Below are 16,411 nucleotides of genomic sequence, written 5' to 3'. Positions count from 1 at the left end.
TGTAGTTGCCGTTTAGCCTAATAGTTACGATACTCGTCTCCTGCATGGTACAACAGGTTCAGTCCCAGCGCAGAGACGCAGCTTGTAAGGGTTTGTGCCAGTAATGTAATGATGTCTCGTGGCGCTGCATGTTTGAGGTTATTGGATCTGTTCTGTCATTGCTGCACTAATGATTGCGATAATGTTAAAAATATGATTTATCGCGCAGCCCAAATACCCAGCATTAAGCGAATACATCGCACAACCATTGGGACGCTCAACAAATCCTGACCGCAAGCCACTGATCTAGAGGCTATTGAATATATATGTGATGCTAGCTAGCATTAGTGATATAGTACTAACCTCAGTTGGTTGTAAGACTGTTTTCTTTGTGTTGAAAAATTAGCCAGCTGGTGGAAAAAACCAAACAGTCCACTCTAAGTGTCCACCCCACTTGTAGCCTTTCAGAAATTTACTTCCACCTTCAAGATGCATCATCAGATTGGGTTCCTAGTCTTTAAACCAGGAAATCTTGCTTTTGAAACCACAGCACTGCTGTAGTCTCATGTATTTACAACAAACACAGTGACGGTTACATTTTTCATTTTGGCCAGTGTCCCTTTAAATGTCTTCCTTTTAGGTAAAGCTTTACAGATATAGATTAAAACACTGGCTGTGCCCTTGTCTTCTGGCCTAAGATATGGACGAAAGCAGCAGAGACCTTGAGTTTAGTTTCAACTTTAACACACCTAATCTAAGACAGGGTCATCTGAATAGTAGTCTGAAGTCTCTGAGTAGGACTTCTTGAAATTTAGGGAGCTGACAGATGGTACCTTTCCAGCAGTTGGGTTAGGCAGCCCTGCACTAGGGTCCTTAAAGCACAAAAAAAGTGCCAGGGGTTCCCCCTTAGTGCTCTGCACTCTCTTCCCAGCACATACTTGTCATTTAAAAGTAATCTTCAAATGCAGCCGTTGCTTTGACTCTCCAGATTTATGGCGAACGCCCTGATGTTGCACTGATAATTAAGATGCCTTTTAAATGGCGAGAGGGTGGGATAAAAGAATCATTGAGAAGCCTTGTGACATTTAGACACTCCTTTACCCCCAACCGCGCAGTCGGAGGAGACATGGCACACTCTGAATTATTAAGCAGCTGTCTCGATGGAGACCTAGCCTGTCCTGTGTATTTATTTATATTAGGACTTATTATTCTCCATGTTTTCTGATAAAAGAGACCAGCAACTACCAGTTGACACCAAGTCAGCGCTGCAGACACTAATTGCAGGGGAGGTGATTGGTCATGTTTTAGCATAATGTCATTTAAAGCTAATAATTAGCATTCAAGGGTTATTTTTTGATGCCGTTGATTACGTTTATTGTCATAATGAGGATTATACATCAGTAAGCTCACTGTTTCTTATAATATGATGGTTTGGTGGTTTGGATGAAATCCCTGCTTTACAAGTAAAGCCTCTTATTTTCATCATGCTGATCTGCCTGTTGCTCAGTGTGGGAAATGTTGAAGTAAAAGTAACAGCAATTAAATTTTTAAGGGATATCAGAATGTATTGAAATGGGTTTCTGTTTTGTTATTTAAACTAAATATTAATGGAAAAATTCACTGATATTTCAAAATTCTGCATGATTAATTTGTGAAAGTCATTCATAGTGGTTTGATCCTTCACAGAAGGTTATTACATGAAATGATTATGAATATACTGCCTGATATCTGAAACAATGTTTTACAATAATTGTAAACATAAAAGATTTTTTTATCTGTTAATAGAGGAGAGATACAGGCAGGGTGTTGCAAGGCAAAACAGTCCCTGAAGAAAGCTACTTTCTTACCATCATCAACAATACATGTAAAAACTCAGGGGACGTGTGTTGGTTTATTACTCATTTTGGTTTCTATCACCACCACTGTAAAGAAATGTGAGTCTCTGCATTTCTCTACAATGAACCATTTCACATCAAACCACTCTGGATGACTTTGTATTCATCTCAACGATTAAACTAGGGATATGCATTCTGAATAATTCTGATATTCAAGTATCTGTTACAGTTAATGAATGGATATCAGGCGAACTGCAGGGAAGGAAAAGGCAACAGAGGGGGTTGCAGAATTAATTTTAAGATGTTAGCACTGAAGGTTTGAAAACCTGTTTTATTATTCAGAAATAGCCGAGAGAAATTGGTAGGTTTTGTGTTGAAATGAATACCAAGAAGCTGAATCTTTAGAGGAGCTAATGAGCTAATGCTAACCACTGCTAACCACTGCTGATGAGGACTTGTTGTTGTCTACACAAGGTCTTTTCTTCTCTGTGGCTGATGTGCTGACATGTTACTTTGTCAGAGAAATATACTTTCACTGTTTTTGGACCTAGCGAACACCAACAAGAGTAGATCGCACAGGTAGTGAAAAAGCCGTGCCAGAGCCGGTGTTACGATGAATTATGCTACTTTGTCAAAATGCCCTAGCGGATATTTATAGATAGCTCCCTACATAAAACGTCTCGGTAGGATATTTTGATAGCCTGAATCACCTTATCAAAAAAAGACTACCAGCATTAAAACTACGAAGCTGAAGTCAGTGTCTTATTCAACTGCTTATTTTTCAAATGTTCCTGTTTCACTCTAAATGATGCAGCAGTTATCATTACACCTCAGGTGCCATTTAAGGTGGAATGGGATGATTCAGACAAGAAGCTGGCGAATGTCCTTATCAGAAAATGTTACCAGCATTGAAAGAATATTGAAGATATTTTAAAACATAAAATTGACGTTTCCTTGAATTGTTAACCTTTGAATATTAGCCTGTTCTTGTGATGGAATGTAACAAACACCCAAACAGTGATTTCACTGTTCGAATACTGGCACCTTGAATGGTTAACCAAGTACCTCGGTGGAATTCCCTTTTTTGTGTGTATATTCGAGGCAGTGGCATAGAAAGTGAGCACGCCCCCATCCTGTTGGAGACAGCTGTGCCACACAATCACTAAACATGTTCACTTTTCAATAAGCACGCATGTCCACCCTCATACACATGATGCGTACAGTGTATTCATCTATAATACTCACACACTGTTACACGCAAGTCCACACAGGCCTGTGTGCCTCAGATAGCAGGGGAGGAGGAGTGTGACCTTGCTTCAGCAGCGGATGTGCTTCAGCAGGGCTGGAAACAGTGCTAACACACTCCTGGTGTGACAGCAAAAAGGCCCCCCTCCGGAAACACATTGCTCAGTGAAAGCATGAGCCCCAGCAAGCCCCATGAGCCAGAGAGACAACAGAAAGCCACAATTTGCTCCTCCACTCCCTTCTTTTCTTCCACATCCCTGTCACTGCTCTGGCGTGTTCCGGTCTCTGTTATTTCCGGCCTGCTTCGTAACAGTTCACCGTCGTTCCCCAAAGCCCAGTCTCACACTTACTAATGGATCACGGTCTTGGTGCTCGGCCATTAGGCGCTCAGTGCGTGGGCACCTACACAGAGAGCTTGTTTACAGAGTTAACGGAATGCAATTATGCTTAGTTAGCCGAGTTTGTTTACATGGAGTGCTTCCCACCTCTAGCCGTTTGTCATGTTGATATTATGTTAATCAGTATAATTTTACTTGCTCTCTAATGTTCAGCAAAAAAAGCCTGATAGTCTTTGATCAATAACACATTCTACTTGCAAAATATGTAACATATAGCGTGTTTTTGGTACAGTGCTGTGCACAAATCAGAGACCACTGCTCAGTTTTTAAATTTCCAGTCAAAACTGCCATTAGATATAATTTATTCATGTTTCAGGAGGCAAATGAAAGAGTTTTCACAACTGGAGCTCAAAAAAAAGTATCAAAAGCTACAGAGAAAATGGGACCCCAAATATTTTACATATATTTTACATGAACATATTTTTTAGATTTTGACATATTTTGAATATACTTGTTGCCCTTTAAATTGTTTGTGAATTTCATGAAGAATGGACCAACAGAAATGGCCAAAATAAACTTCTCCTGTATATATATATATATATATATTTGTCACGATTGGAACAAAACCTCTTATCTCCAAAAAATAACTTTACAACTTTTGATGTATGTTAATATAAGATATTTTTCTTTGTACTTTTGGACTATTTCTTTGGGTTTGTGAAATTTTGACAGTGTAAACAACAGCTGGTGTTAAGAACAAATTGAGTTACAATGTTTTGTTCTGACTTTTTTTGTTTTATATTTATGTTTTGTTAATATATGATGATATTTATTTAACATTATATAAACTAGCAACAAATGAGCTACAGTTGTCAGCTACTATAAACCAACAGATTTCACCTGTATCGTAGGTGTTTCTGATAAAATGGCCTGTAAGTGTATGTACAAGGTAGCTGTGCCTAATAAACCGTCAGGTCATTAAATGAGTTTGTTTGGACCATCTTGAGATCTGTTTTATTCTCCAGTGTGTCAATGTTTGCAATATTATCTGCTGAAAGTATTTCAGAATTTCATAACATGCTCTCGCAGCATGTTGTTCCTGGTCCCCATTGGAAAAGTGTCTCCTATTCCCAGTGCCAATTGGCTCTCAGCCTCTGATACCCTCGTTGCCCTGGTTTCACAGCCTCCCTGCTCTTCCCTCATTGGTTCAGAGTTTATCACCCCTTTTGCTCATTGGTTCACGGCATCAGTGGCATCGGTGCCGTGTCACTGAGGCACAGGCTAATTTACGCTTCTTACCCTTGTGTGTCAGAAATCAGTGCTCTCTCATATTGTAATGTTAATTATTACTCCTCATATTAGAGATCGTCTCTGGAAGGCAAATAATAAACACCACCAGCACCACATCACACTGATTATTATTAATGCTGATATCCGTCACCTTATTGAATGTGTTTTAGTATTTTACATCCTGTGTCGTTTGATACGTGCTGTTATACAGTACTGATGTAAGAGAAAATTGCATATCACAGCAGATTGTATCTACCTCTTCTGTGGGGAAATACAGTGCTGTGTAAAATTCTGAGACCACCCTGTATGTCATTTCCTAGCAAATTGACCACTAAGTACAAATTATTTATTTTTGAGCACCATGAAAAAAGCAGAAAACAGGTAAAAAGGAAGTCTGCAGGGATATTTTTCCACATCTAGAAAGTTTAGTCTTAGAACTTGGTTGCAATTTCTGTTTTTCACGATCCACGTAATCCTGCAGACATTCCGTCATTTTGTGATGTTGAGAACTGGACTCTGGGGTGGTCAGTCCATTGTTCTGAGAACACTAGCAGTTTATTTGTTTGATTTGCAAATGTTCTTTTTTGTCTGTTCCCTTTTCTCAGTGACGCTTCTTGACAGCTACATGTCCTTTACATTACAAAAGGCCATAAAGGCTACTTTAGCTAACTTTATAGCGAATGACGCTTATTGGAACAAGCATTTATAAACAGTTATGTAGGGTTATCTCAGTTGTCATGACAACCTTATGTACGTGTCATGTAGCTTTATTAACAGCACCCTGTAGTAAAGTGTTTAAAGTGTTACCGTGTTGTTTTCACTTAGAAAAATCAGCAAAACGTAATTTGACCAAAAGTTTTGCACACGAATGGATTGATTTTAATTTGAAGGATTAAATGGACTGATTCTGAAACTTGGTGCAGATCAGCCTCCGATAGAGAAACTTTAAACATAGGCAGCACAAGCAGAGCTGAAGCAGAAGAGCCGAGTGAACAGACTGGGTGCAGATGGACGAAGAAGCTCAGACAGATATTGAGTGGCGAGGCCATGAAGGGCTGTGAAGGTGATGAGAGGTTATTTTTATTGAATCTGGGATGAAAACTATGACCAGTGCAGTTGACAGAGGAGGGGACTGATGTTGGCTGACCGTTTGGTGTCTGAGAAGTTGCTGAGTTTTGAATGTTGACCAGGGTTTGGCAGATAAGGGCCTAAAAAAGGGAATAAAAGGGCCATTATTGTAGTCAGAATGGGAACTTACGGTAGTATGGAGCGAAGTTTCTCTTTTCACCTCTCTCTGTCTTTCATGATGAGCAGAATGTAGAGGTGTGCAACGTTATGAAAGTGCTAAAAAATGCAGTCTTGGTTGCATTTTCAGTCTACTATGGATGTGTAGTCTTGGAATATTGTAAACAAATGCAACATTATAGATCCAGACTGTATCAATATATTACAAGAGATGCCAATAAAGCTGCAAACCATTTGACGACACACATTACAGTGATTTTATCATGATTAAAGGGTGTTGTTACTTCTTATGTAGAGTAATACAGTATTCTCAGATTTTCGGTCTGTCTAGGACATGATTGTTGTAATTTATGACACTCACTCCTCTTCATTTCTCTTCTCTGCAGGCTCCCAGCTAGCCCCCCAGACCCCTGGGAACATATCTGACTCCCACTCTGCCATCAACCAGACTGCCATGTCTCAGGAGAGAGGTAAACACAACAGAAATCCAATCCAGTAAATTCACATCTGAGTGATGTGATGTTAAGGCATTTACACACTGATGCTCACCTGCGTTACATTCCATCTGAAATTAACAGAGAAGAATCCAAGAGTCATGTAAATTACCTGAATTCACTGTGCTCCTCATTTAACACTGTAGGTGTCAAATTATTCTCAGTGTTAACGTTTATTTCTGCTGTTTGCAGTTTATCAGTAATTAGCCTAGTGTTTCAATAATTAATGCTGTTATTGTAGCATAAGAACTCATTTTCAGTGTTGCATTTGATTTTTTTGGTTCACTGCTCTATTCATTATTCCTATAACTGTACAGAAGGAAGTACTGTAGATGATTAGATGATTGCACTAGTGAAAACCTAAAGCCCATCAGAGAAATGTCCCACTGCATGGACGTTCTGCTTTGTTTGGAGGCCCAGTCCTGCCAGGTAGAGGGGAAACATCCTCTGAAATCTTCTGCTTTTTTATTTTCACCATTTCTGACAGTAGTATGTCAAAATATTGACTTAGTTTCTTTAAATAATGACTGATTTTCCCAAGATATTGACCTAGAATCTCACAACAATGCCATATTTTCTCAAAATATTGACTTAGTATCTCACAATCATGCCATAATTTTTTTTTGTAAATGACTTAGCATCGAAGTAATGACTAATTCTCTAGAAATATTGACTTAATATCTTGGAATAATGGCTTAGATATTCAGATTTTGAGATAATATGTTGTATGTTGAAATAATGTTATTAAATTGCAAGAAAGTACTTATTTTGGGACAATGTTTCATTATTACAAGATACAAAGTCATTTGTCAACGTGGTAAGTCAGTATTTTGAGAAAATAAATCATCTCTTCACCCAAGTAAGGAATAACAAGATAGCAAGTCATTTTTCCAATCTATGAAGTAAATTTAAGTAATTATTTTGAGTCAATAATTTGACATACTGCTGCCATAAATGAAGAAGGAGAAATCAGCTCCTCTCTCTGTCTGGGAGGCTCTGCCGCTCTGCGCGTGCTGCCTAAGTGCAACCTTTGACCCGTTAACATGAGCGCTGACAAGAACAACAAGGGGTAGTGTTCTGAATTCCAAATATTTTCACATAATTTATTAAAATGATAAAATAATAAAGTGATACTATCAGTTAACATCATGAGCAGATCACATTCCATTTTTCTAGTATGTGATCTGCTCATAATATTATGAGACAAAAGCAGTGCAATGTGATCACACGATCTGCTTTATCACAAAAGTGTATGATAACGAAAAGGAAAATGAATTATTAATAACTTACATGTATTCACCCATGATTCCCTGCTCTTACTTCAAAGTCCTTTCCCCAAATTAAACATCTGTCATCAGATTAGGGCATCAACTCAAAAAACTCTTTTGTTTTTCTTGCCCCCCCCAGTATTTGACCCGAATTGGCTCCCATGTCCATAGCTTTTTTGCATAAAGGAAGTGCACATCTCTGTTTCTTCTCTTTCACTTTCCCTCCACCCCTCTCTCTCTGAGAACTCCTTTCACCTTTCCTTCTCTGTACTCAGGACTGTGGTTTGCATTATGTTGTTTAAAATATATGATGGAGTCCAGTCTCGCATCCACATGGCCGCTCAGAGCTCATTTTGTTCCCATAAATTCAGTTGAGCGACTTTTCTCCCCCTTGCTTTACCACTCGGATCATTGTTGTCCAGCTAAGAGCCAAGCTTTTTGAGCCAAGCATGTGCTCAGGGTGGGGGGGGGTGAATGTTGGAAGGGACGGGGCGGGTGGGGGGGAATGCATTATTTGCTTTTAGCACTGTCTGTGCAACGTTCTCTCTCTCTCCATCCATTTTCCAGGCAATTTAAAACGCGGTATTACACAGTGTTTTTTTTTCCCGAACTCCCTTACGTTAATGGAAGCAAAACATTACAATAATGTCCCCCCGTTAAAGCTACTCTCGCTGGCAGCCTAAGCACTTTCAGCCCTTGTCTCATCATCCGCTGCCTGCAGACGGCTAGCCGGGTACTGCTGCCCAAGCGGAACAGAGTGCAGGGGAGATGACCGGCCGCCTGTCTGTGTGCGTTTGAAAGGCCCCACTCAATAAAAAAAGGAGCTGGCCCTGTGCTCGACACGCGCACGCTCTTACACGGCCGCTTGCTGCTCTGCCGAACATTTCCATTTAGCCTAATCTGGAATATTACTGTGCAGAGCGGCCCGGCAGAGGCAACCTTTCACATCTGAGTGGATTGGAGGACCTCCCCTCCCCCCACCCCTCCCCTTTTAGGTCTGTTTGCCCAGGGGTTTTAAATGTAATAAAGTGCCACTCCAGTTAAATATTGGGTCCACTGAGGATTGCTCTAAATGTCAGTTTTTGCTAGCTATTCAGCTTCTGAATGCTCCCACAACGTTTTTATATTTATTTTTCTCCATTGCCTCCCAATTTAGTTATAGTTAAATCCCAGTGTAGCCAGTTTCCTCCTCCTTCAGAGTCTGCATCGCTCGCTTTTCTAAGGGCGGGTGAGGAACAGCAGCCCTTTTTACACTCGTGGCAACACGGAGGTGTCATTGGCTCGAGGGAGGATAGTAGGTGCTCTGTTCCTACCTCATCTAGCTGGGCTTGAAGGGACTCAAGTTTAATGAATTCAAGTAGTGTTCACATTAAACCACATAGACACAGTCTGGCCCACTTTTGGACAGGTGAAGTAATTCACCCCAGATGCACACAAACGTTTGTTCGACTTCGTTATTCACTGTATTTATGCAAAGTGGAGAAGCAGAACCTGAGCGTAACTCCTTAAAATCCCAGGCTTATTACATACTGAGGCTTATTATGCAATACCTACATGGATTGCTGTGCAGATCTGCATTATTCTGATAAGAATAGGTTGTCGAACAGTCCTGGACATTTAAGGGGTTAAGTGGTCAACAAAATATTCATGAAGTTGAACAGTCTTACAATGAATCTTAACAATTTTAAGTATTATCTACTATTATTATAGCCGATTATGTTTTTTTGGTCAGTTTGCAATAACTTAACATTGGGAGTCAACTGATGTTTTGTTCATGGCTCAGAAAATTTCAATTAAAAAAAGATACAAATATATTATACTTACACATTGTTAACATAAAACAGACCATTCTCAGCACTGCAGTGACACTGACGTGGTGGTGGTGTTTTAGTGTGTGTTGTGCTGGTACGAGTGGATCAGACACAGCAGTGCTGCTGGAGTTTTTAAACACTGTATCCACTCTCTGTCCACTCTATTAGACATTCCTACCTTGTCAGTCCACCTTGTAGATGTAAAGTCAGAGATGATAGCTCATCTGCTGCTGCACGGTTTGTGTTGGTCATCCTCTAGTCCTTCATTAGTGGTCACAGGATGCTGCCCACAGGATGATGTTGGCTGGATATTTTCGGTTGGTGGACTATTCTCAGTCCAGCAGTGACACTGAGGTGTTTAAAAACTCCAGCAGCACTGGAGTTCTAAATGTCAGTACCACCACGTCAGTGTTACTGCAGTGCTGAAAATGATCCACCACCCAAAACGTACCTGCTCTGTAAGAGTCTATTGGGGGCCTGACCACTGAAGAACAGGGTAAAAGGGGGCTAACAAAGTATGCAGAGAAACAGATGGACTACAGTCTGTAACTGTAGAACTATAAAGTGCACCTATATAGTAAGTGGAGCTGATAAAATGGACAATGAGCGTAGAAACAAGGAGGTGGTCATGATGTCATGCCTGATCGGTGTATGTAATATCATGGTAGTATTTGAATGAACTGGCTACAACCCTGGATTCTTTCATAGCAACATACAGCTCCCTGCAGCTGGGCTTCAGCCTGCACTACAATAGAAAGATTGAACTAGGAAAATGCCTTAACAATGTTTGAAAAAAAATGTAACATTAATAATTTATCGCATTAAGATATTATTAGCCGTTTAACAAAATGGTGCATTTTTTGGTTTAATTTTTAGCTTATTTATTTGAAAAGTAACAATGCAATTCAAACATTCCAGGCAAGGTGTTCAGAAATGTTTAACTATATTTGTTTGACAGGGTTTTTGACCAACATGCAGAGGAATCAGAGCCAGTATGGTCCTCATTCAGGGCCATCCGTGTCCCCACACCCTTCTACCGGGAGCCAAATGCAGCATGGTATGAGTGGCTATCAGCAGAGCAACTCCACTGGATCCTATGGACCTCCAAGTGGCCAGTATGGCCCTCAAGGTACTGACCATTCCGTTATTATTATTATTATTATTATCTATGCTATTCATTATTTTTATGTTAGATTGTGACTGTCTCTTCTCTTTTATTTACTCAGCCTCTCTCATTCTGCAGTCCACATCAATAGTGCTCCTTTTTTTAGGCAGGTGTAGGAGTGCGTGCGCACCTTTGTTAGATTGCACGATTCATTCTTGTGTAGCAGAAAAGTAGAGCCGAGGTTTAAGAGGTCAGCAGAATATTCATGAAGTTGAACTGCGAATGCTCCCCACACTTTCTGTTTTCCTTGGATGAATAAAATAAAAATGAACTTGCAGCTGTTATTAAAAGTTGCACCCCGAAATTAATTTTAATGTCCCAGCTAATTATCGGAGGTCAGTGCTTAAGTGTCACCCTCTGTGAAGTGTGGACTGTGCAGATGACTTCATTAAAAGCACTGTTCGCAGGTAGAGGAGGTCGCGTTCGACTTGAGGCTCCTTTGACCTGTTCTGGCCCGTCTCGAACAGGTCGACTACAAAAGGAGGCCACTACGGTTTCACTCTGTTACTATAGTAACCATGATGTCCACTCCACGGTCACCCTTCAGAACTTCTCTCGGATCCCTGGCTGTTCTGACCCCCGGCTAAAGCGCTGTCCAGCACTGAGATATTCTCCCACGCTGAATAAAAGCAATCCCAGTAATAATGGAAAAAATGTGCAGGGGAAAAAATTAAAGAAAAAGATGTTAGTTACTATTGCTGCTCTCGTGGAATGTCAACATTGTTCCTGTTCTGGCTGGGTAGATAAGCCCATATGTTAGTATTTATGCTGCTGTAATCCTTCAGTCACACAACAAAGGGAATATTATGATATTCATGTTGTGTGCTTTAATGTGTCATTGTGATAAATGCACAGTCTGTTTTCCTTTCTTAATCTCCCTCAGTCCCTCCTTCCTCAACATTGATGAATGGTGCATATATATTTGGTATTATTCCCATCCACCCTCTCTATTCTCCTAATGTATTGCAAGGGGAGTGATACCAATAATGAAAGCTTGAAAAAAGGCCCAAAGGGAGGGAAGGGGAACCTGGTTTTTCCTAAAAACAGAGCGTGTTGTAATGGGACGGGAGTTTACAGGCCTGTCTCCCTCCCACTTAGTAACATGTGTATTGGAGTTTGGCCATCCCCAGAGTCATGACATGGGGTTTACTCCAGGCTGGGGTTGTACCGAAAGCCTTGCCGGGTCAGGCCAGGGTGAGTGGGCCAGCCAGCTGCTGCTCATTGTTCTTGATGAAGTGTCCATCTGCTTTCTGTCTAGCCTCCTGCCAGAGAATTACTAACCCATTAAACCAACATGGAAATGGGCTCCAAGTCTCTGATTGCTCTGCTGTGGGCTGCTTGGGTCAGTGCCTGGAGGCGGGAGCTCAGAGCCATGAGCGCGTGAACATGTGCCTTTGCACACACACTGAATATTTCCAGCCAGAATTATAGCATCATCACAATATGGGCATCAATGAAAGTGGTTTTTAGTGGAAAGCCAAATTAAATATACAGTTTAACTGTTTGAAAACAAATATTCCCATGAGAACTGAAATCAGTGTTTTAATACCTTTTGATTTCTCACATGCGATGGTAAACATTCTTGCTTTTCCTTAAAACAGCCCTTGGTTTCCTCTCAAGGATATGCTTTAACTCTACTAATAACCACAAGAGGAACAACAGTTTTGCGCCAGAATGGTTTGTCCTGCCCATGTTGCAATTTGGAAGCAGAGAACTCAATCCTTGCCTGCCTTGAGGGGCTGAAGGTTTTGGATTGGGAGGGGGCAGAGTAGGGAGCCCTGAGGCACCTCGACTTTCACCAGAGACTCCCTGCTGAGTGAGCTGCTGAGGTGGCTGGGAGAGAATCTCAGGCCCCAGGCCACAAGCAAGGGAGACTGGCAGAGGCAGCAAGTCAGAGAGAGGGAAAGAAAACTCATGAGTTAGAGGAAAAGGGGATGAGATGTCTTAACTGTCAAAAAAAAAAGCAGAAACAGTATGACTTTTCTCAAAGCATCTGCCATAGAGGTCGTGTTCTTTGATGTTTGATGGGTCAAGAGCAGCAGGACTATAAGAAGCAGCACAAATACAGCTTTCTAACTGTGCAGGCTTGTTTGCAGTGGTATAATTTATTAGCCAACATTGTAGATATGTAGGTTAATAGAAATCCCTTGAAGTATAAATGTAATATTTATATATACACCTTTTTTATTATTTATGACATCGTTAGAACTTCTATGCCACTTTATTAGAGTTACAACACAAGATTCTTCCATCTGGAATTAAAACTTCAGTCAGTTCAGCTTCACTAGCGATGGCAAATTAGGAATTGTGGTTGATTTGGAGACCAGAGTTTAAGCATTTACCCACGTTTAAATGAATTCCGGAAGTAATTTACGTGTTGAAGTTTTAGTGCTGTTGACTGGAACGAGTGAATGGGGCTTGGGTGAAGAGTGCTGAGGAGGCAGTGTCTCTAATCTGGTCGGTCACAGTCCTCTTCTCCTGGGGGAGAGTGGGGATTAAATACAGCTCAGGAACAGCGTCCTCGGAATGTGTGACCATGCCTCGAATTTCCATGTAATTGGTAACGCATTGCAGTTTCTCCCTCCCTTCGGCCTGCTATGAATACCACACCTCCCAATGGCGAGCGCCTGGGAGGAGATGGCGGAGGATATCTGAAGGGCTGAGACTGATATAAAAAAGACTGTGGTTCATTTTTTGCTTGAGAAAACACTAGAATAGCCAATACCATGGGTTTGACCGCCTTGTGAAGAAATAGAACCGTCGGTAGAATGAATCCCCAGATCTATTCAGTTATTTGTGGCAACACTCTGGGTTAAAGATGAGCTCCTCAGTGGCTGTAAAGGACAGAGCTTGAGATTGAGAGGCGGCCCTTATCACCTCTGAAGAGGCCCTGTTAGCCAAGCACCAGCAGTTCCGAAAATTAGCCATTTTCAGGGAGGAAGAGAGAAAAGTGGGAAAATATCACATAGACACTGACTGCTGGGCCTCAAACTCAAATCATTTCTTCAGAGCAGGACCAGCAGTTTATTTTCCTGAACTGCAAGTCTACATACAGTCCCGGGCGAAATTTCAGCTTTGAAGCAAGAGAATCTTCAGTAAACTGAAAAGGGATAGTTACAAATTAATTAGAAGGGTAGAAAAATAAATGAAAAATGGGAGTTTCCAAAACCGAAGTTAAAATGCTATTAAAATGCCTAGAGAAAATGGGACTCCTAACAACAGTGGAGTCCTGGTAGACCACCTAAACTGCCCCCCATCAGATAAGCAGCACTTAAAGCTTTCGTCTATGAGAGAGAGGAGAAAATCAAGCTGCTTCAGATCTGAAAACATCCACAGGTTTTCCTGTCCATCCTTCCACTGTGAGAAGACGACTCAGCGTATGAGCTCTTTCTAAGAAAAGAAAGTAGACAAAACTAGAGAAAATTTGCAAATCAAACAAAGAAGCTGTTGGTGTTCTCACAACAATAGATTCACCACCCCAGAGTCCAGACCTCAGCATTGTTGGGTTCGTTTGGGCAACCAACTTCTAAGACTGAACTTTGGTGGTGTGGAAAAATATCCATGTTTCTGTCCATCCTTCCACTGTGAGAAGACAACTCAGAGCTATGAGTCTGAAAGGATGTGTAGCCGTTAATGAGAGAAGCACAAAGACAAAAAGGAAAAGTTGCAAATCAAACAAAGAAGCTGCTGGTGTTCTCAGAACAATGGACTGATCACCCCAGAATCTAGATCTCAGCATCACTGAATGTGGTTGTGGGATTGGGATTATGTGAATAAATATCACCAACTTCTAGGACTAAAGTTTGGAGGTGTGAAAAATATTCCTGTAGATTTTTTTGAAAACCTGAAAGCAAGTCACCTAAAAATTTTATGGAATTATTTAATTTTTTTTCTTGACCCTATTGCCGTTTTGACTGGAAATGAAGTCAACGAAGGGTGATCTCTGAAAATAAATAAATAAATAAATAAATAATGATAATAACAATTATAATATGTATATATACACACACACACACACACACACACACATATATATATATATATATATATATAAAATGATATTTTATTGTTAGAATATATTTTATTGTCTTGTTAAACGATATGCTTTTGTGAGCAGATTGTGAATATTGTCTATGTGAACAATATACAGTACTTAAAGAACACTGAGCAACTGCATGTTTAATTAAGAAGAGAGCACAATTAGTCCTGCTTAATTGGTTTTAGTGCAGTATGTGAAATGTTGAATTAAGTCATTGCACTAGCAGTTTTAAACATGTCAATACAGTGCGTCAGAATATTGTGATATATATCATGGAAAGGTCTTTAAGTATCATGATATGATATTTCTCCCATATCGCCCACCCCTAACGTACAGATCAAGTTCTAGTCAAAGTTTGAGAAAACAAAATGCTTTCATGAAGAAATCACTAGGTACACACTGGCTTGTTTATTGAAGGGGTCAGAACTCTGAAGATGAAAAATGAATAGTGGGAGAGTTGAATAGCCGTGTGAGGTCTGAGCGCAGCGCTACGGGAGACACATGGACTGATCCTGAATCAGGGCAAAAGTGCAGCCAAAACACGCACAGTGATGGCCAAGCTAGCCAAGCGAGAGTGAAGGCAGCTCCGCAGCTGTGCAGGGCTCTCCAAGGTCCAGCACTTGAGCCCTCACTGCAAAGAATACCGTTGCTTTGACAGAAATGTGAAGCAGCATGCCAGATCAGCCTCACTTCTCTTCAGAGTCACGGCCTGACTGCACAGCATGAAAACCTGAGTACATTTCAGCTTCAAATCCAGCTCTATTGTTCAGAAAACTTAAAAAAAAAAATCGCCCCTTGTCTATAAACAGCTATTTTGGTGTTTTCGCGTTCTGTGATTTTAGCTCTCTGCATGTAATTTCAGAAGTATTCAGATGGCTTACAAATCTCAGGTGGATTTCCCACACAACTGCTTCCCTTCTTATTGAAATGCTTTGTTGATATTGAAACTCTATGATTTGTGTCGAGTTTTCTCAGTGTGCACTGTGATTCAGGGATTTTTTTGTCATTCAGAGCAGGGAAAGCCTCTAGGTCTTATAGGGACTTCATCCCTTTTTCCAGACATTCTCTGGGATTAGACCGTGAGCCCTAACTAAAGCACCCATAATGAAATCAAAATAAATACACCCCTCCCCTCAGAATAAACACTTATATTTCTCCTCTCCCCACACACTTCTTTAAGGGATTTTTTTTTCACCTTACTTCATGCATGGTGGGTCGGTAGGTCTAGCGGTCCTGGCTCTTTTCCATGGTTGCAGATTATAGAGGTGTCAGGGGTGTCAACTTGGCTCAGTGTTCATGAGTAAAACCAAAGGAATCAAAGGACACTTTAACCTGCAGTGTGGTAGGAGCTGAGTTAAAACATAAATCCACTTTCTACAAAAAACTCCTAACCAGTTAACATTTAAAAGTATGAGACGGCATATCTGTATCAATGAGTATCAGTATTGGGCCAATATCAGCAGAAAGTGCTTGATTGGATATCAGAGTGAAAAAATGAATCCAATTCAATGCTGTAACAAACATATCCTGAAATAGCACACACTCATACTGTGCACTGCAAAAAATAGTACCTTGTCAAGGGAAAACATTTTATATAAGCGATCTATCTAATATTTCTTATTTTGAGACGGTTGTGCACTTATTATAGGATTATCTACCTTATTTCTAGACATTTTACAAAGTAATTTTATCAAGTAAAATT

The 16,411-nt window shown here is 40.5% G+C and overlaps 1 protein-coding gene across 1 annotated transcript in view; it reads left to right on the top strand.

Moving 5' to 3' along the window:
• Positions 1-16,411, top strand: part of LOC118823647 (AT-rich interactive domain-containing protein 1B-like) — a 265,468-nt gene that overhangs the window by 203,874 nt on the left and 45,183 nt on the right. Inside the window, exons 6-7 of the mRNA XM_036593372.1 lie at positions 6,319-6,402; positions 10,464-10,634. Coding sequence (XP_036449265.1) covers positions 6,319-6,402; positions 10,464-10,634 — 255 coding nt within the window. The remainder of the gene's footprint in view (positions 1-6,318; positions 6,403-10,463; positions 10,635-16,411) is intronic.

This window comes from Colossoma macropomum, unplaced genomic scaffold (genome assembly GCF_904425465.1).
Source record: "Colossoma macropomum unplaced genomic scaffold, Colossoma_macropomum, whole genome shotgun sequence".
NCBI lineage: Eukaryota > Metazoa > Chordata > Actinopteri > Characiformes > Serrasalmidae > Colossoma > Colossoma macropomum.
This window is presented reverse-complemented; position numbering and strand designations above follow the sequence as displayed.